The sequence below is a fragment of the Cryptomeria japonica genome, chromosome 6 (assembly GCF_030272615.1).
Source record: "Cryptomeria japonica chromosome 6, Sugi_1.0, whole genome shotgun sequence".
Classification (NCBI taxonomy): domain Eukaryota; kingdom Viridiplantae; phylum Streptophyta; class Pinopsida; order Cupressales; family Cupressaceae; genus Cryptomeria; species Cryptomeria japonica.
Window position 1 is genome coordinate 471,862,574 of NC_081410.1, and position 22,369 is coordinate 471,884,942.

At 35.7% G+C, this 22,369-nt stretch overlaps 1 protein-coding gene across 1 annotated transcript; it reads right to left on the reverse strand.

Moving 5' to 3' along the window:
• Positions 1 to 19,326: 19,326 nt before the first annotated feature.
• On the reverse strand, positions 19,327 to 21,001 carry LOC131856111 (uncharacterized). Its single transcript, XM_059207437.1, has one exon. It carries the CDS (start codon positions 20,874 to 20,876, stop codon positions 19,962 to 19,964), a length of 915 nt encoding a protein of 304 aa, XP_059063420.1. The 5' UTR covers positions 20,877 to 21,001; the 3' UTR covers positions 19,327 to 19,961.
• Between the last annotated feature and the right edge of the window lie 1,368 nt (positions 21,002 to 22,369).

Consider the following 22,369-nt stretch of genomic DNA (forward strand, 5'->3'; position numbering starts at 1 on the left):
TTCTAGCTAAGTATTCATCACTATCTTGAATTAAGGATTTGAACCATTTAGGTCTTCTTTTAGAAGTAATGGATTCCCCACTAGAAGAAGAGTCATGAGGAGTAGAGTTATTATTATCATCATCACTATCACTAGAAGGAATAGAAAGAGATGCATTAGGAGTAGGGTTAAGAAAAGGAGGTTGGTCCTCCACAAGCACAACTTTGGTTTGACCAAGTTCATCATCCTCCACTTTAGAACAATCATGAATGCCTTTTTCTGCAATACAAACATCTCTTGCAACTTTTACCTTGTTAGTAATAGGATTGTAAACTCTATAACCTTTAGTATTTTCATCATAACCAACAAAAATAAAAGGAGAAGATTTAGCATCTAATGTTTTTCGTTTCTCCTTAGGTTTGTGAACATAAGCTATGGAACCAAAAATTCTTAAATTCTGCAAATTGGGCTTTCTACCAGACCAAGCTTCTTCAGGAGTTTTATCCTTTAAGGCTTTGGTAGGTGTTCTATTAATTAAATAAGTTGCACAAGCCATAGCTTCAGCCCAAAATTTGTAATCCATATTTTTAGCATGTAATAAACATCTAGCCATTTCAACAATTGTCCTATGCTTCCGTTCTGCCACACCATTTTGTTGTGGTGTATAAGGAACGGTAAGCTCATGTTTAATTCCAAACAATTTCAAATAAGCATTAAATGCATTATTGACATATTCTCTTCCATTGTCAGTACGAAGAATCTTAATTTTAGAACCAGATTGCCTTTCTACAAGCATATGAAATTTAGTAAACACATCAAGCACTTGATCCTTACTATGAAGGAAATATATCCATGTTCTCCTTGAAAAATCATCAACAAAGGTAAGTGCATACCTTGAACCTTGGATGGAGGGATTCTCCATGGGACCCAAGAGATCACTATGAACTAGATGCAATTTAGTATATGCCCTCCAAGATTGACCATGAGGAAAGGGTTCCCTATGCATCTTACCACTCATGCAACCATTGCAAACAATTTGAGAAGGAACAATACTAGGCAATCCATCAACCATATGTGCTTTTTGCATCAATGAAATATAATCAGAATTGAGATGGCCAAGTCTTTCATGCCATATAGTAAAATCAACAGTAGTAAGCAAAGAATACTTTGGAGGAGCAAATTCATAGAACTTGAATAAGTTATCACTATCCATTTTAGCAGTAGCAATAACATGATTAGTGTTTGGATCAATGATATAACATATGCCCCTATAAAAGTTAATCTTATAATCTTGACAAAGTTTAGGAACTAAAATCAAATTTGATTTTAATTCAGGAACATAAAGAACATCATGTAATTTCCCATTAGAAACATTCACATCACCAATAGCTTCAACTTTACAACTATGATTATTAGCTAATTGAACAGGAATATTAGAAGTATCGGGATGCAAAGATTCAAAACATTCTTTATGAGAAGTAACATGTTGAGATGCACCAGAATCAATAATCCACTCAAGTGGTTGAGAAACATTATAAGTACATGTAAATGCATGACGAGATGAATTACCATTATTATTACCTTTCTTATAATGAGGTTTATGTTGATTATTTTGATTATTTTGATTCATGGGCTTTTTACCATTTTGTTTCTTAAAACAATTATTAGTAATATGTCCATCTTTCCCACAATATGTGCAATGGGGTCTTGTTTGAGAGTTATTCCTTTGATTATTGTACGTATTATTATGATTATTATTATGAGAATTATTATGGTAGGATTTAGAATGAGATTGATAATTAGAAGATTTGTGATTATTATTATGATTATTGTTATGATTATGATTATGTTTATTATTATTGGATCTAAAGTTATTATTATGATTTTTATTTTTAGACATAAAAGCATGTTCACTACTTTTAAGAGTACCAAATTGAATTAATTTAGCTTCCTCTTGACGCAATAAATTACGAAAAATATCATATGTTAATTGAATAGCTAAGCTAGGAATAGCAAGTTGAGCATGAATATTCGTAATAAATTGTTGAAATTGACGAGGAAGACATTTTTTAAGAATAAGATGAATTAAACGTAAATCAGCAAGAGTAACTCCTAAACCAGTTAATTGACTACTAACAGAATCAAACTTTAATAAGAATTCATCCATAGTTTTAAAATCCGTATACCTTAAATCTTCAAGTTGATCTTGAAGTTGAATTTTTCGGGATTCATTTGAGCTATCATAAGTTGTTTTTAAAATTTCCCAAGCTTCATGCACTTTTGTACAATTTCCAATTAAAACATACAAATCAGGAACCATTGAAATACCAATTAAACCAAGTGCTTCCTCATTTTGAGCCTTCCATCTATCTAGGTCGGCTTGAGGAGCAGTTGTAGCGGGCTCAAAAGTTTTATCAGTCGCAACATCCAAAAGGTGTTTGAAACGAAAAATAAACGAGATATGTGTTTTCCAAGAATGATAATTGGAACTATTTAATTTAATTTCTGGAATTAATGTAGACATGATAGTAAAATAATGATTAGAAATAAAAATTACCCCCTTTTATTAAAAAAACACTTGATTAAAAAATGAAAATTAACTTCTTTTATTAAAAATAACCGAATTTCAATAATAACAACAACAAAAATAACAAATTTTTAAACAAAAAAAAATATTTACCAAAGAAAAATTATATTCTAACTTTAATAACAAATTTAAATTGATTTTTTTGTAAATCTTAATAACAAAATAAAACTATTTTATATTAAAAGCTTTATTAGAAAAACTTTATTCAAAAAACTTTAATTTATTTTAAATTTAAAAAAAACTTTATAACTATGTTTTTTTTTAACGTTATTAATCTTTTAATATAAACTATTTAAACTTTTTTTTTTAAAGAAATAACAAAAGTTTAATAAAATTTAATATTAAACTAAACTTTATTTAAATAAAATAAGTTTTAAAAAAAAACTTTTAAACTTGTCATATGACTGCAGAGACGTTACAGCAGAAATCTTGATGCAGATTATAATGATTTGCAGGGAATCTACAGTGCAGAGACGTTGAATGACAAGAATGAAGACAAAACGCAGGAAAGAAGTTAGGTTTACCGCCAATGGATTTTGGTAAACAGTAGGAAGATCCGCTAAAGCGAAAATTCCTTACTAATGCAACCCACTTTAACGATTGTCGTTTCTTCTTCTTCAATTCTCCTCTTAGGTTTTCTTTTAGGGGGTTTGCGGTGGGGTTTATTTAGTGAGACAGAGATCGGTTTGAGTAGAGAGAGCTTTGGGGTTTAATCCAGATTAAACTGTCTATGAAACCCGTCTTTCGCGCATAGATTTTTATTCTCGAAATTTGCAGGATGGCCGCGGTAGCCCTAGAGCCAAACCAGTTTGATTTTGCCGGGTCTGATGCGGAGCTAGTTGCAGGGATTGAGGCCCGATTCAATCGTCCTTAATGGGAAAGAATACCAAGTTTGAAAAAAAAATCTATTAGGATCCTAAGGAACGGAAAAACACAGAATACAAAAAAGAAAAGAAAAAGCTGGTAAATGGGAGGTTCCCCTTCCCAAGGTGAGGCCAATTGCAGAGGATGAAATGACTAAACCAAAATGCAAATGAACAGAAAAAAAAAATGTGCGGTAAATATTGTATCTTTACTCCAAAAAGACCTGTAAAAATTAGCAGAGTACACAAGAACTGTAAACACTATGTCTATGATAGAAATGAACGGTAAATATTGTCCATCTAATAAGTTTTTAAGCTCGCAGAGACTTGTTCATTATGTTTTCAAGACAAAAAATTGACTATATGCCCGAGTTTCTTTCGAAGGAAACCTGAGAACAAGAAGCAAGATGTGAAATTTCTTTAAATTCTAAGGTTGATTATTAATAAAGGGGTTTTTGTTGTTAACTAGTGTTGTGTTAATTTTCTGTCACAATTTTAAGCGAAGCATGTAGAAATAGTACTTACCGAGTAATGTTGTTTCTAAGTTTTGTTTGCAAGTCTTGCGCTTAAATATTTAATCTAAATATCAAAAAATCTGTGAACCGTATGTCTAAAGCATTATAAAGCATATTAAGGCTGATTTTTTTACAAGCCAAATGATTGGTTGAAACCTTAAATTAACGAGTGAATCTCGTGGCACAATAATGGAGATATAAGAATACACAGATATCAAAGCTAAAGATAATGGTTATTCTGATAAGAACAACTATTAAAAAACTTAAATTTTTCCTCTCAAAGAAACAAATTATGAAAACTAATGCAATGTAATAATAAATCAGATTTGGCGGCAAGCCGACCAAATAGATTAAGGAGACTGAGTTTGGCGGTAAACCTTCCAAACTATGCACACTAAAAAAACCAGAAACTTTGGCGGCAAGCCTTCCAAAGACACAAATTTAAACTAGAAAGAAGGAACTTTGGCGACAAGCCTTCCAAAGCCCTTTTTTAATTAAAAAAACTAGAATAAAAGATTAAACCTGCAGGCAAACTTGTTAACAAGTTTGAAAAAAAAAAAAAAAAAAAAAATTAAAAATCTGAAACCAAAACCTGCACAATAGAAAATATTAGAAAAAGAACTTCTTCTCCTCTCAAGAATGCCTCCAACAAGGTGAACTTCATAGAATGGTAACTTTCATCAATGTCAACTTAAAACAAGGATTAGAAACCTGCTCTGATACCATGAAAGGAAATACAAGAGCAAGGAAAGGAAAATAAAATCCAAGAAAGTTTATGATGAAATAATTGTTACCAAGAGAAAAGCAAAAACCTTGGAGCATCACCCAAATGTGAAGAAGGAGGCACAAGAACTTTTGAAAGGGGAAAAGAAAAGAAAAACCCCTTGTGATATTATGAATGAGGCAATGCCTAAAATGAGAGAGAGAGAGAGAGAGAGAGAGAGAGAGAGAGAGAGAGCAAGAAGCTCTTTACAATATTGTCATTAAGAAGAAATGAGAGAGGAGACATCTCTTAAATAGAGATGAGGAGAGGAGTTACAAAGTAACTCCCAAATCTATGAATGCCACCATTCATAAAATGTGTGTGCCATGTGTCCACATCCTCTTATGGAGGAAATCTAATATTCCTTAATAAAGGAAAATAAAAGAAATGACTTGTCCTCACACATGTACTAGAGGACAAATTACATGTAGGAATTCCAAAGGAATATCCTAAACTAAATACAAATAAACCTAAGCTAAGTAAAGATTAAATATTCTAACAAGGAGCTACCCTATGGTAACAATATAATTGTATTCAATAATAAATTTGCTAAATTGCTTTGGATACTCAAAAATCTATCCAAACATATCAACATTATTTTTTCAGTATTATCAATTTTCTTCTAGGCTATTGCAATTTAATGCATTTGGTAAATAATCTATTAATATGCCTTTGTCAAGGGTTTGTATCCACAAACTTTGCAAAGAAAATAGAAAGGTTGTCATCCTTTAAATTTTGTCATGATAGGTTTCATACTTAGGTTAAATGAGTCTTGTGTGTATTTGTGCATTTTCAATCCTGACTTTGCCCCCTCCATCCATTGCAAACTTGAGAGGTAGGCTCTATCTTATATTATGCATATGCTTTCATAACTTGCATGTGCATATGAGAAAAGAAAGAGTTGAATAAATACTATTAAATTAAAGTATCATTGTATTGAATTTTGTGCATATTTGTGTGTATTTTCAATTGTGACTGACCCCCTCCATCCATTACAAACTACCTTAATGGATGGGATATATTAAAATAAAAATTGAATGTATATCTTTAAAATTTAAGTTCTATTGTATTAATTTTTATGTGTATTTGTATGACATTTCAATTTTGATTTAACCCCCTTAAAACAAACAAAATAAAGGTACTAGAAGATGTATGAAGTGGTCCTCAAGGAGGTTCCTTACAAACGTCTTTTGTATTGATTATATGGTCTATGATATTGGATATGAAATTCTACAATATTATGGTTCCTTGGATGTTGGTGTGAAATTTAGCTAAAATAATTAGGCGTAATGGAAACAACAAATGAAGCAAACTTGCAAGAGCAAATAAAAAATATATTGAATGAGTGAAAAATGCATAAGACAAGTACTTATATAGAAAAAATATCCTACCTACCTGTTGTGACCATTTCACACATCGCCCCATCATGATGGGGACCCCCTCTTTTTCTTGGGTTTTGCTTTCCCTTAGCTAGGTTTTTTCTCTGCTTGCTAGGTGTTTCGAGTGAGTTAGTGGTCGCTTGGGCTGGGTAGATTAGGGTTTCCTTTGAAAAGCTCATCCTAGGGTTTCTTTCAAAAACTAAATGTAACCTGAAATTGGGGAAGCCGTATGTTGTCTGCCTTGAACCCTAGGGTTATCTTAGAAGGATCTTACCTTTCAAGAGATTGCAGATGGATAAATTTTGCAAAAGAGATAAAAGTCTCAAGTTAGGGTAGGTCAGGATTGTTGGTTTTCATGTCAAAGTCTTGTCTTCCGTCAAGTCAAAGTCGATTAGGCAGAGCCAGTGGCAAAGGGAAGATTCAGGAGGCGATTTTAGGAATTGTTGAGCGAATTGGCAAGGATATGGAAGGATATGCACCAAGGGTTGAGTCTAGGGCAAAGTCAAGTTAATTCCAAAGTAAATCAAGCCTAGAATCAGGAATTTGGCTCTTGACCCTTCCAAAGGGTCCAAAGCGAATTCCTTCATAAGACATTTTACATGCCCAAACCTATGAACTAATCCTTGTCCCATGCATTTTTGAGAGCCAAGCACTTCTTTGGATAAGGAAAGGTGGGAAATAAAGTCAAGATTTGAGCCTTAATGTGAATTTCGCTCCTGACCCTTCTAAAGGGTCCAGAGCGAAATTCTTGAATGACCTTATTTCCTCACTAAGACCTTGAAATAAATGCCACTTTGAGAGCAATTTGACTTGATGATGATGGGAGGAGGCCTAAGAAGTCATATTCAAGCCAAGAAAGGGAGGAAAAAGGTGAGAAATGAGCCCAAGTAGGAATTTCGCTCCTGACCCTTCCAAAGGGTTTAGAGCGAAATTCACATAACCTTCATTTTTTTCCTTGTTATGGCCAAGTTTTGGACTTCTAAGGCATGGTTGGAGTGACCTTGAGGTGTTCTAGCTTTGAAAGGAGGTTGAAGCGATGTAATGGTGAAAATCAACCTAGAATGGAAATTTCACTCCTGACCCTTCCAAAGGGTCCAGAGCGAAAAATCCTAAAAACTATTCTATCCTCCAAAATTTGTGTCAAGTCAAGCCTAGACCAAGGTGAGAGAAGTTGGGAGATGCCCCTAGGATTGTCCTGGAATAGGTTTTGACCATCAAAAATGAAGACTTTAGGCTAGCACAAGGATTTCACTCCTGACCCTTCCAAAGGGTCTAGGACGAAATCCTAAATAGGTCTTGTCCCTGGCCATGATCTTGAGCGAATTTTCCCTTTCAAGCCTTTTGGGGATCAAGCAAAATTTTCGGGTTGAGAGATGGATCCAAATGAGGGAGTCAAGGGGAAACAAAGTGAGAAGAATGGAGCTAAGTAAGAGAAGACAAGCAAGGAATGAATTTCGCTCCTAACCCTTCCAAAGGGTCCAGAGCGAAATTCTTCAAACCACCTATTTTCTCCTTGTGTGAAGCCAAGACTTTGATTCCTAGGGCGTGGTTGAAGGTGGAGTGATGTTATTTTGCCTTGCAAGATGAATTGAAGAAAAGGAAATGAAGGATCAAGCCTAGAACTTGAATTTCGCTCCTAACCCTTCCAAATGGTCCAGAGCGAAATTCACAAAATATCATTTTTTCTTCAAGTTTGTGCTAGGCCAGGACAGTGATCAAGGTGGATTGAACTTGAAGATTGCCACAAGCATGCATTTGAGTAGGTTATGGGTGCAAGAAGTGAGGATTTTGAGCCAAAGGATGAATTTCGCTCCTGACCCTTCCAAAGGGTCCAAGGCGAAATCCTTTGAAATGCCTATTTTTCACCTTGTTTAAGCTAGGCAAAGGCAAGTTGCAAGGTCATGATAACAAGAGCGTGGAATAGTGAAAAATCAAGATTGTGAAGGTATGGAAAGATGAAGTAAATGGACTAAAAAGGCAAAATCGCTCCTGACCCTTCCAAAGGGTCCAGAGCGAACATTTCCTTGAAGAGAAGTGTTTTGCTAGGTGAGATGTTCAAGCAAGCCTCCTTGGGGGTGGTTTAAGCCTTTCTCACATCATGAACATTCTATTGATTATGAAGACTAAGTGTGCCTTCATCGAATTTTGAAGAAACTCTAACATCTTCTAGGTTTACCTATGTCTCTTTGAAGAATCCACAAGCGAATTTCTTCAAGGCACATTTTCCCTCTCATTAATTGCTAATCAAACCTCATTTGGGTAAGTAGTGCAAAATCCGCCTAAATTAGACACTTGTAAAATGTGTTAAAATTGATTTTTTTTTCAAGTCTTAAATTTTAAAATTTCACCCTTCGCCGCCCAATTATTTTTTTTAAAACCTTATTTGCTAGGTCGGCCACCTCAAGGATGAGATTTTTTTGATTTTTTTTCATAAACAAAGAGGTCGACCTCTTGAGGAAATTAGGAAGTCGCCATATAAAGGGGAGGAGATTTGTGAAGTCTAATCATTCATTCATTTGTGTCTTTCCTAAAGCGAATTTTAGAGAGCAGAAATAGCATAGCAGACTACAAAAAGGAAGGCGAATTGCTGATCCATGAGGGCTCTGATTAAAGGCTAAGTAAAGGCTAAATCATAAAGGGAGAACTTGAAGTGCAAATCAAAGACCTTTAATCCAGCAGAAATCTTCATTTTTTTTATCCATCTTTTCAAATTAATAAGTGAAAATTGAAGGTAAGGTGTTTAATCTGATTTTTTAGGCAAGGTATTGAAGATCTGATCCAAGTTTCCATTTTTTAAATTTTCTTAAGGTTAGGTCTTCTATGTCAAGTTTAATTTCTAGGTGATGCCTAGTTTGAGAGTTCTCATTTTTTTTAAAGTTTTATCCTTTAATGAGTCTCAAGTCACCTAGTTTAAATTCTACACTTAAATCTAACTTAAGCCTCTTTTTGTAGGTAGCCAATGGCGACCCCCAAGGCGAGTGGATCCGCTACTTGACAGGCTCTCATCAAAGAAGATCAAAAGAACAATGATTTGGAGACCAGGATCGTGTCCAAATGGAGCAATATCGAAGACACCAACTTGGGGAACTTCAATGTGAGGAAGTTCCGAGAAGCGCCCTACATCGGCAAGCCATCACCCATAGCCAAGAAGATAATTGAGAGTGGCATAATCAAGGTCGCAGGCTTCCCTCCTGCAGTTAGATGTCATGAGCTAATGATCGAATGTGCCAAGCACTATGATTCACATTCAAGGACGATCGTAACTGAGGATGGAATTGTCCTAGCCTATCTTTCAGAAGAAGCTATAAGTGAAGTTTTTCATCTCCCGGAGCTGAAAGATATGATCTACAAGAGCTTGGAAGGAGTTAGGTCCATCTACAAAGATGATCCTGATACCTGTCTGAATTTCATCAATAAGAATTGGTTACTCAAGAGTAGGCCCCGCTTGAACAAGATACCTAATACACCACACAGAATTGATTTCCAAGAAGAATTTAGAAACTTGATAACCACGCTCAATCAAGTTATAGGTGCTTCTCAGGCCTTCTTCTTCGACAAGTGGATGTTCTTCTTTATTCAAGTGATCGTCCAAGGAAAAGGAATGCTCAATTGGGCTAGAATCATTAGCAACAACCTAGACGTGCAGTTGAAGAGGTTAGTCCTTACTAAGTCATTCCACATGAATTCATATGTTATATATTCCTTAATCAGAGGTTTTGAATATGCAGGGCTACCACATAGAGGAGTTGTTGGGAGAGGGACAAGAGAGATAAGAGCATGTGATTCTTATGTTCAACTGCATCATCCGCCAAGGAATGACTACAAGCTAATCAATGACACCTTCACAATGTATATCACTAGGACATTGCAAGGAGGGATTCACCATCGACTGTCTCCAGAGGCACAGGAGCTCGTGAAGAAACATGGTGCATGGTTCATTCAATTTCCAAAATTCACCTACATCAGGGTCCATGGATGTCCTTCACCTCCCTATACGTTGCCAAGGTATCCTATAGACAGAATAATATTACTTGAAGTGACTAGACAGTTGGCAGCTTATGCTAAAGCATCAAGACATAAGCATGGAAATGGTATCTCCGTACCTATTTTATTGGGAAATTCAATTGAAGTGTGTCCTAATTCTCAAACAACAGAAGATGCAGAAAAGGAATTATCTCTGTATTCATTCACATCCTTTGCCTCGAGAGAGAATTTTGATCCTCATGGTCATATGGAAGAGACAATTGGGAAGAAGTACAAACATGAGTTTCAAGTGGAAGATTTCTAGATGAATGTCCAGGATGATGTAGAGGTGAAAAGAAAGATGCATTCTAGATTACCATTGGATCTTATCCGGAAATGTAAGGTTTATAGAGTAGCTGATCAAGCCCAGGACAGTGGTAGATATCTCCAATCATCCTATGAGAAGGAAGATAAAGAAGTAAAGATAGATTGGAATGAGCAAGAAGTTGCAGACCTAAGAGCATTGATGGACCCTGTTTTAAATTGCACTAGCAGATGGTGGGTGGACGTACAACATCAAAAATTGAAGGAGTAGAATATAGCCATGGCATTCACCCTAGAGACAAGAATAGAAGAAGGAGAAGCAAGTGTGAGTGAGAATACTTCTCATTCCAAAGGGTCGAAGAGAAAAGAAGGACCTGAGAAGAGAGAACCCTCCAAGAAGAAACGAAAGGTGAATCCTGATCGTTCACGAAGTAATTCTTCTAGACATGAAAAGGAGATAAAACAGGGAGAGGATCAAAAGGAGATAGTGTATGAAATTGATGAGTCTATGGAATCCATGGTGCAGAATGATAAACAAGGTAAAGGACGAACACCTCAGCACTCATCAAGTCAATCTCTTCAGGTTGGTGCTAATGAACAACATGAAGAAAATAATGATGATGAAGCAACATCTCCTTTCAGAGACGATAGACCTCTACCTAAGGAAATACAGGTAAGGGAAAGAAAGTCTTCCATTCCAGATTGGCTAAAAGAACAACTAACGAGGGTAGTTGTAGTTGAAGAGGAAGAACAAGTGTTTGATTTGGAAAGTCTCATAGGAATTTCCCAAGAAGAAATCGAAAAGAAGAAGGCTACAAAGATGTCAAAGGTAATTAGAGATGATGCAGGATCCAAGAAGATACAGGTAGCCATACCAATAGTGGACATATATGAGGATGAGATTATGGCAGAGGAATATGATCTAGAGACATTTGATCTCGGTCCACTTACCTCCGAGCAGGCCATGGAAGAAGCAACTGATTCAGCGAGAGCACTTAATGATAAACTCAAAGAAGAAATGGAAAAGAATAAGAGGTTAGAAAGGGAGGTTTGCACTTGGAGGAATTATTTTAGCCACCTTAATCAACCATTAAGGCGACAGGATCCAACAATATCACCTTTGCATGAACTTCCTCCTGAATCAATAAATGAGGTAGAAAGGATGAAGAACTTAGCCCAACTCATGAGTTCTTAGATTGATGAATCTTACAAGGTAGCCATTGAATTTGTAACAAGAATGATGAAGACAGTCCACAGGGCTATCCAAGTCCTTGAGATCATTCAGAGTCTATTGATAACTGTGGATGCATTCACTCACACTAGAGATATTGTCATCCCGGTCTTGCAAGTGATAAGGACGACGTCAAAGCAGATTTTAGCACAAGAAAAGATAATGGAGGGAGGAACCCATAACCTTCTGCAATGGTCAACTTTGCTCCAAATGAAGGAAGTTATTTTCGAAGACATCAATAACAGATGCAACCGAGTTGAAGGCACTATCCACCCTATTCATGATAAGGTGTTTGATGTATTATGTACAATCTTTGACAGAAGGATAGAAATCGAAATAGATGTGGATATCCAAGAATTGGAAGATAGGATCAAGATTATTTTTTGCAAAGAGGAGAACATGGTCACAAAAAAGCAGTGAGATCAGATGTATGCTACTATGTTCCTGATCGAGAAAACAAAAGAGCTAGAGCCTAAATGGGAGATGACCCTTCTCGCAGCTTTTGATCAAGTCATTCACTTGGAAGAACGAATGAAGAACCTGCATGAGATTCCCATTGTTGAGATCGAGGGGATTATGTCTAGATTCATTGAATATGCCAAAAGGGAACATAGAAAAGGGAACAAAATTCTAGATGAGAAGTTGTTGTAAGATGATGTGGCAACTCTATTCCCATTGGGCTATGTTTCCTCGTTATTTGTGCCAATTTCTATTGGCTATGGATTGATAGTGTTCATCTAAATGGGGTCTTTTTATAACAAACCCTAATTAGGGTTTAGGTGTCACAATCTCAACCTTTGATCTTTTTTAGATCCAAACCGTTCATTGTATTTGAGAGTGCTATATAAGCCTTCACTCAGTTCATTTTAGAGTTAGAGTCGGAGAAAAAAAAAGAAATAACATTAAGATTGTTAGCAATAGATAAAGTGGTGAAAAGAGAAAGTTGAACAATTGTTGTTTTAATTTTGCTATGAGATCAATGAAATATTGAAGTTATGGTGTTTTATTGCAGTCCTTGTGGCTATCTTCATGGTTGTTTATCTTCTTGAATCACTCTTCATAGAGATAGTACTTAAGTTTTAGAATTAGATTGAAGGACGAAGGTTGTGTTTGATCTTTGGTAAAACTCATAGTCCAATCCACTAGCTCCTTACTGATTGTAAGCACGCCTTGTGTGGTCAACTGGAGATATTAAGATTGTTTAAGAGTTCAATCATATTGGAGATATTGATATGTATCTTAGTGGTAGTATCTATCCCATTGATAATTCAAAAATCATTGAATCCCCTTAGAAGATCGCACCAATTCCAGTAGAGTTGTAATCTTTTGGCAATACTAAAATTGGTAGAGTTTTACTAAGACCAATCCTCATTTAGTCATTCCTAGGATTAGTTTAGTATTGCCTCCTTAAAGCCCTTATCTTTTGCCTTTTTTGAAACATCAGTTAGTATTAGGAGAATTCAATTTCCTCATTGAAAAGTAGTTGCAAGAACAAGCTTTCCCACAAAGTACATAAGGCCCCTTGTAAAACAGCAAACACAACGACCACTGGTGCTTATCCACGAGTATAGAACCTACAATCAGAACCTTGGAGTTACTCCGAGTCGGGAAGCTTTATTCAAGAGAGGATAAGGTACCTTTAGGTATTTTATTTTGTGTTTGGTCGTGTATAAAAGACACATCAACACTACCCCATAACCAACTTGCCACATTAGCAAGCCACCTAAGCATAACATCTTAACATGATCACACACCAATAGTTGGCGTTATGATCCTATAACTACAAATAATTCAAAAACCAAATCCATGGCTCTACAACTCTAATTCAATGGCTTGAAGGTCCTTTGATTACTTGTCATATTGGAGCACTGACACTTCCATAGACCCATTTGTATGAGCCTTGTGACTTGAGCTCTATAATATGGTTTTTGTGCTATGCATAGACATTTGTGAGTGAAAATTTTGGTGTGAACCAAATGTGAAAATATTAAGTTTCAATTTACATCTATAACAAAATAATATATATATGAACGTGTAAAATATTCAAGAAACAAATGTAATTCATATTAAACAATAACATTCTTATCGAATGCATAAGCAATCAAGATGTAAACACATTTCTACATGATAGATAAATAATTTTATTATAGAAGATGTGTATAATAATCAAACATAATATATTTCAATGTATTATAATTAAATGCAAGTAATCATATAAAACTCTATTACTATATGTCCAAGGGAATGAACTTAATTGGTTAAAACATTGGGCTCTCATTATGAAGACTTGAGTTCAATTCCCTATAGAGACATCTAAAATGGAATTGTAAGTCGTGACTATTGGTCTTCCATAAGAAGTGATTTCTAGATAAAGTGACTTTTTAAGAGGACTCATCTTTTGTAGGTGATTTCTAATATGTTTGCTCATAAGAGGCTTGCTTGTATTGGTCTAATGGTGATGCTCATGTGAACATGATATTTGTGAAAAACAAAAAATCTATTAGTGTGTATATATATATACACACATCACATCTCCCTTTTTGACATATGGGAATGTTTTGAAGACTAAAACATCTTATGGTACCGTGGTGTGAGAGCTCCAACTTCCTTTCTTCACTTGTTGAATCTGTTCTAGCCATGTATGGTAAATGCCATTTGTTAATGCTGACACAGTTAAACTCTTTCCCTCATTGCTTGACAAGTAGACTGTCAGCATGAGTCATTTCGATATTGCCAATAAATTTAATAATTTTAGTGTTGGAATAGCTCAGACTCTGTTGATCTAACCCTCCCTTGCGAAATGCCGACTGATCTCGTCTTCTTAAGATTGCCAGTATGCAATGCCAACTGATCTCGTCTTCTTAAGATAGTCAGTACGCAGTGTCATATGAACGTTAAGATTTCATTGACAGAATATGGTGCTCTGTATCTTGAAGAAAAGTTTGCACTTGTCTCTTTTCCCATGTTGAAATGTGGACATTACAGTGACCTAATCACGCCTTCCTGTTCATTGCCCTCCTTTGTTTACTGTAAGATGTCATCGCGTTCTTCTAGTGTTTGTTAAGCATGTTGTGCGAGATTAGAGTGAAGCTTTGCTTTGTTTTACCGAAAAGAAATTGTCAGTTTCCAGGTGTTTTGCTACATTAAATTGTGAGCAATTACAACAAGACATGATAGAAAATATATAAATGAGCATGACAGATAGACAAGCAAAAATATAGCTCTGCCATCCACTAAGCAATTTTGTTGCATTATAGATGGGCTTCTGGGCACAGTTAAAATTGTGTTTACAAGGTAACAATTACACATTAGCAGTATCAAGAATTCTAAACTAAGCATCATAAAAATCAACAAAAGTTCGTGAGTCCAATATTTGACTCTGTCATTTGTACCCCAGACCAAAGCTTGCAAGGGAAAAAAATGATGAACCAATTAACATAGATAAATGCTTCTGAAATGGAGATGGAAAAATTAATTACAGCTCAATAATAGTTATAATTGGAGATTCTATTTAATTAGCAAAATTTATAAGATTGGGGCAAATCTTATACTCTGACTTGTTATTAATAATACTATGCAACTCAAAACATGGTTAGATTTAGTATTATCAAATTTGGACACTTACAGTCATCATTTTATACCAAGACCACTCAATTAATAATAAGGCAGGGATATTATTTGAATAAATGAAAATATATGACATTTAACTTTCCCACAGCACATGGAGAACAGATCACATTAAGAGGAATCCCACATCCAATAAAAATCTTGCTATTTCAATGTAAGTCGCCTGCACTCTCTTCTCATTGTCCATCATGGAGAAGAATGAAGTTTGATCCAAACACATCCCATGGTTGCTCTTCCAACAAAAATGGAGTTAAGTCAGATGAATATGGCTACTTTGAGCTACATTGACTCCGAGTGCCACCTACATCAACACATAGGTGTCATATTGGAAAGAGAGGACAGGGCAAAGGCTTCTATTTCTAACTTCTTTTCCTATTACTATATGTCGATCTCTATAGAACAATGTTTTACTCTTCCCATGATATTCCCAAAGGGGGCTATTTCTATAACTTCTTTTCTTATTACAGATTGTCCATCTCTATAGAACAATGCTTTATTTACTCTTTCCATGAAATGCCCAAGAGGGGCTATTTCTATAACTTCTTTTCTTATTACAGATTGTCCATCTCTATGGACAATGATTTACTCTTTCCATGAAATGCCAAAGAGGCCCTTACTCTCATTGCAGACAAAGAAGCAGACAGGATGGGATTTTGTTTCTATAACTTCTTTCTCATTGCAGTTTGTCTTTCATCTCTACAGGATTATTTACTATTTCCCCTAAAATGCTCAAGAAAAAGTTCCTTACTTGTGTAGTTTCATCAATATTCAACTAGGCCAAATTATAGGTGACATTTTCAGTACCTCAGATGTATACAAAACTTTTCATGCAAATAAACCTACGATTTCAGCATTCATATCCAAATTAATATGGGATCTTTATCAGCGCAATCAGTAATAGAGCCTTCTTCTCCAAGATAAATATATATTCATAAAGTTAGTGCAAAAAGGCAATCTTGAAAAAAAAAATGTGGCAAAAAGTTGATATTTAGGACATATTTATGCAAAAAATTGTTGACACTATTTGCCATCCCTTTTTAAGACCAACTCCTCAAGTTACAGTGCAAAACAGTTTATCTAAAAGTTCAAGACCATAGCATCTCAATTGTACATTCCTCTTGCACCAGGCCAGTTGTGACGTCAAGATTGTATTGTGATATTTTATTTAATCTAAGATCCTTATAAGTATCATGCTTCTCAGTAGCTATTAAGAAAAAGGATTCGATATCAACATCCAAAGTAATCTACTTCAAACATCCAAAACTAGGGTATGATACAGTTTGTGATCCCAACTGCAAGTATCATCCCACCGTGATCTGTGTAATGCACTCCGCACTCTCTCTAGCTGCTTTCATTTTGTGCATTTTTTGTGACTTATAAGTCACCGTTTCAGGTTAGATGGTCTTCTCTTAGCCAGAGCCTGCCCCAGGTTTTGTAGGCTTGGCCTGGGTACATTCAGTTAGTGACCCTGAAATCATTTTAAAGAGTGGGGGTTAAGGTCTATTTTTTTCTTTTCTTCTTTATTCCTTTTTGTTGTTTTCCCGAGAGTCTGCCCCAGGCCTGCAAAATTTAGCCAGGTACTTGCCTTTGATGGATTAAGCAGCAAGCTTAGTACTGCTCTCTTCAATTTAAATCTCTGTTGCTAGGTTCAACAAGGGTTATGGCTGAACTCGATATCCTGGATATTAACCGAAGATGGCAATTCTGAAGAAAGGCAAGAGGTAGCATCATCAAGGAAGATCATGGATAGGTACTTCCTGCTTAACTTGCATTGGATTCAAAACTCAATTTATGGAAACCCTCCAGAGATGTGATTAAACCATGGAGTACAGCATGTAATAATTAAGTGCAACTCTTTGCTTCATATTGGTCTTCCATATAGATTTGCACCAGCAACCAGTGTCTGGCAAATGTTCTTGCTTATGCTAGTCAGTTTGAAAGTTAAATCTACTAGAATCACTAATGATGCTGCATAATTTTTTAACATAACAGAGCAACAGTAGAAGTGGACAAGTTTATAGAATTTGGTGCTCAAACTTAGACTACTATCCCAGCCACAAGAATTAACCCACTCTAATAGAACCAGATTTCACTTCATAAAGTATTTCATGGAAAATTTTGGCTTTCAATTTCCTCTCAAGCTGCAGATAGAAGATCTAACTGACATTTAGCAGCAGCTTTTTGATATCTTGAGCTTTAGCTAACAATGAGCTAAGCAATATGACCATCTCAGATGAACACAACTTACTTTTTTCATACATGTTTTTATCTACTATATATCAAATTGAAATTACTGTTTGTCTTAACAGGTGTTTTTTTAAAGCAGGACAGTACTTTTGGCATATTCAATTAGTTAAATTTACTCTATTGGTAGGCCTTCTGTATTGATCTAACTTATTGACTTAATAAATAATTTTATTGGTCAATGAAAAATGATAGAAGCGTGTCCATATTCCACTGGCAGAACAATACATAAAATATCACTTGACACAAGGGAGAAGTATTGAGGGGTAGAGAGACTGTCATGCAAGGATAGAATGGTAAGTTCATCTTTGCAGCTTCAAAGCTCTGTATTGTAGACTAATTCCGACAAAAACAAAGTTATAGTCTATATATTGGCGAGTTTAATAACTTTTTAGTTAATAACTACTATTTTCCAGTGTTACCCAGAAACGGGTTTCCACCCTAAAGGAACACATTTAGGAAACGGAAACGGTTTCAGGTACAGGGGTACGCTGGAAATGTTTCCAAGCCATCCCCGATCAAGCAAAATTTTCAGAAACAGTACCAGAAAAGTGGAAACGATCAACTATGTAGTCGGAGACTATTGACCATCCCCCGAACGGCTGGGGATGGCCAAGTCATCCCCTCACCATCCCGGTAACAAACAGCTGTTTCCAGCAGCAGGAGGGATTTTAAAAAAAAGAATTTTTTATACTCTATTTTTAATATTAAAATGGTAAACCTAAATACAGATATCTAAAGCAATTCCATTATGATTAGACTTAGCTGAGTGAACTCAGTGAAGCGATTCTATCTCGAAGGGAAGCAGCCAGTCACATTTTTTTCGACCGAGCCAGGCAAATCATAGACATTGATCTGGCCCAAAGGACACTACCAACTAGTGAATGTCCCGGTGCCTAGCATATACTTTAGCCATCCCTAGTATTTGTGTTCGGGAATGATTTCTCTACACAGTCTTAGCCTGAGACCATCACTTTATCGCTCGGGCCCCACCAGATGGCAGTCCATTTACTTGCATCGATGAGCATTGAGTATTTGTGTTATATTTCATGTTTTAGTCTAGCGCCTAGGTACTTTTGTATCTTTGCTCTCTCTTCTTTTCAATAAGACAATGCATTGAAGTCTATGGATTTTTTTTTACCTTCCATTATTTAATATTTAATATATATATAGCCGTCCCCTACTTCGGGAAAAAAAAAAAACATTCTGGAAACCTGTTTCCCGTCCCCCCAACCCCTCATCCCGAAAACTTGGGGTAACATAGATATTTTCATCTTAAAAAACATGAAATATGTGTACCAAGGACTTAATTGGCCCAGCAAAACGAACAATTATTCCATGTACACTGATGAATTTAATAACTTACTACATGCATTATATATGAGAAGGCTTGGTTAACATGTAAACCTTAAACTTTTAGAATACTTTTTTTTGTCAAATATTATCCAGTTATCAAAAACATTTCATGCGAAATACCAACTTGAATAATGCAGTTTCACAGCTAAGCAACATGTTTACGACACACTTATATCATCCATACTGGATTTCGATTATAAACAACAAAACTACAGCATATCCTGAATCAAATGACAAGCCAATTTTGAATCCCACTTATACCAGAAGAAAAAACGAGGACATAAAATGATAAATAACACCAAACAAAACCTTTTCACAAAAATCTTCCAACCCAACCCAAATCAGCATTACCCTTTCTCTGGATTTGCACATAAAAAACTTCAAAGAAAAATAGCGAAATCTGATCTTAATACCAAAATGAGGACTAATACAAAAATTTCCCAATTAAAACCAAATCTTCAATTGGCTTGCTTTCGTTTCCATATAAAACAGTAATCCAAGCAAGGATGGTGGAATCTTATTAATTAAACGGGAAACTACTCAGAAATTTCCATTGGAACCCAAATCTCTGATTGCATTGCTCTGGATTTTTGCATAATGCAGCCATCCAAGCATGATGGGAAAATGATGAGGAAAATAAGAATCAAAATTTTCCGAGTCAATCACAATTACCTTGCACAGGTATCCAATAAAGTACAGAAATAAAGGAGAGCAGGAAAACCCTGTATCGTTAACAAATCACTTCTGCGTGAACCAAAATTACTTCTCTCATAAATAGAGGTTTTCAGTCAGTATCATTGAGAGTTCTAGAATTAGGGTTAGCATTTAGGATTGTGTTTGTCTGGCGATAAGTAACGTTACACACTCAAAACATAGGACTGACCTGAACACAAGTCATCCAGAAGCGCTTGAGCGATTTCCAATCTTAAACCAGCTTAGGCACCTCATATAGTACAGGGAAGAAAATGATAAAACCAAAAAACAAAATTGATCTCCTAAGAAGACGCTTCAGTATGCTAAAACGAATTCGTACCCTACAAAACTTCTGGCCTGAAACCTTTCAAAGAATCAGTATGGATTGTGGAAGCTTGGCATCTGCTACTTTGGTAACAATCGGATTTTTTCGAGGTTTAGGATTTAGAGTCAAAGAGTTTCTTACCGATGGCGAACGAGACAAAGGCATCGATGCAAGCATACTCAATCTGCTTCTGCTTAAGGTGCCTGGAAGCCCAATTGCTCATCGAAATATTCTTTGGCTTAGACAGCTCCAAACCCAAAACCTCTAGAGCCAAGCCCTTGAGACCCATCGTCTTAAGTTCATTTCGCTGGAGCTTCTCAGCAGCCAAAGACGCCAGCTCAACCACTTTACCCTTGCACTGCAGCCCATGGTCGCGCCTCAGCTTCTTCAAATCATTACCGATACCCACACCAACCAAATTAAGCTCAGGCTCCTTCAAAAACCTAACCAAATCCGTCGGCACAAAATCCACATACAACATCTGCAAAATTAAACAGCTATTATCAGAACAAAGCTGAAGCAAAGCAACTGGATTTTGTCCGCCTTTTACAAAGCTAGGGCGCCATTCTACGTCCAACCCCACAATGCAATTTTTCCCCGTCCGCTGACGAACCCATTCTCGGGCTTGGCAGCCGCTGTCCGTTAGGGTTAGGTCAATGTTATGTGACGCGAATTGGATGCGCGTGCACTGGGTGTTTCTGTCCAGGAAGCCTGTTTTCCTGTACGGCAGATCGAGGCCCTGGCCTACGTATACAGATCTTTTGGCGATGTATCGCTTGACTCTTTCGACTCTAGAGGCTACATGATCTCGGTCGCAATGGGAGTCGATCGTGGATCGGTTGTTAGAAAGTAGATCTTCACATTCGGAAGAGTTTTTATTCAAGGGCTTATTTATTGGCGGCCCATTTTCTGTTCTTCGCTCTGCTGCTTCAGCAATCGTCCGAAATGCAGCCATGATAAGATTTGGGCAATTCCAAAGATTCAATGTCAAAATATTTTTGAGCTCTTGCTTTGGAGTCTGCCGCATTTTGCTGCTGTGAAAGCCGATATTTATAGAGTGATCTTAAACCCGTTTTTTAGGTCAAGGGTTTTTAAGGTCTGGATTTTTAAGCGTGTGTGAAAAGGTTCAATAAAAATCCATTTTGCTTAGTTTTCAGGGTTTGGTGGTATTCGGGAGCAATGGCTTTGGGGCCTATCCAGCATCAGGACCTTTCATCATAATTTATTATTAAAAATCAGAATATTATAGTATTTTTAATTTTTCATTAATTAATATATACAGTCAAAGATGCTTCTTAGGTATTCTCCATATTTTGGTATTTGGGTACAAGAGCTTGTGGGGACTGTCTACATTTCGTGAACAAGTTTTTTTTATTTCAATGCAAATTACAACTAACATATTTATATTTGAAAAATTTATATGGTACACGAGTCTATGGAGAGTCTACATCTAGTGAACAAGCTTTTTTTTATTTGAAAGCAAATTACAACTAGCATATCTATATTTGAAAAATTTATGTAGTACATGAGCCTACGGGGAGTGTCTACATCTCGTGAACAAGATTATACATTGAGAGATCTTTAGAAAACTTAAACTAATAAAATTTGGAAATATATTTCACATTCATAAACATGAACAAATAAAGAAATTTATTATTAAGTATAAATTAAGAGAATATATAGAACCTTTTAAATTTTATTTGAAAATGAGTGAAATTTATATTGTGGGATGGAACATTACATCAATTAATTTCTCAAGCATTAAGTCTCGATTCGTCTACTACAAATAAAGAAAAAATAAGCTTATTAAAAATATGTGATATATAGCAATACTTTTTTAAAGCGTCAATGATATTTTGAAATGATTTGCCACCTTAAAAAATTGAACATATCAATTACCTCAAAATGTAAAATATCTTGATTATTTCCAAGGTTTAGTCCCAAATATAAGAAGGTTAATTTTGAGAAGAATGGACTTCATGTGACATGAAAATTGATTTGTTAGAATGTGCAACCAAAAAATTGTTCATCTTTAGCTTTTTGATAGATGACTAAAACAGCTTTTGTTGTAGATCACATAACCTTTTGAACATTGAGACATAATGAGAATGTTCACCTATGAGCATTTCTCTGAAACCACACAATCTTCTTATGCTTATCCATCACCTTATAGAACCAAATGATATGACAAACTATTCAGTGGAATAGTCATAGTTAACTGAAACATTATACCGATTCACATAGATTACCAATAGAGCTCCAGAAAACACTACATCATAATTTGTTGTTGAAAACATCTATAAATACACTCCATACAACCGCACATCTATTGCACACCTCATATCAATTGCACATTACAAAACTACTTCCGAACCAAGAGTATAGCTAAGTAACTCGTCTAGACCAACAAGTTTGACATCAATGATAACCTAAACTCATATTTACAACAGTATACATATGTACCCATATCTACATATGTGCATGACAATGTAATCATGCACATATGTGAACTTATGAGTT

What these genes read in the sequence shown, in the direction of transcription:
- LOC131856111 (XM_059207437.1), bottom strand. Translation starts at nt 20,876, where the DNA reads ATGCGGCAGACTCCAAAGCAAGAGCTCAAAAATATTTTGACATTGAAT.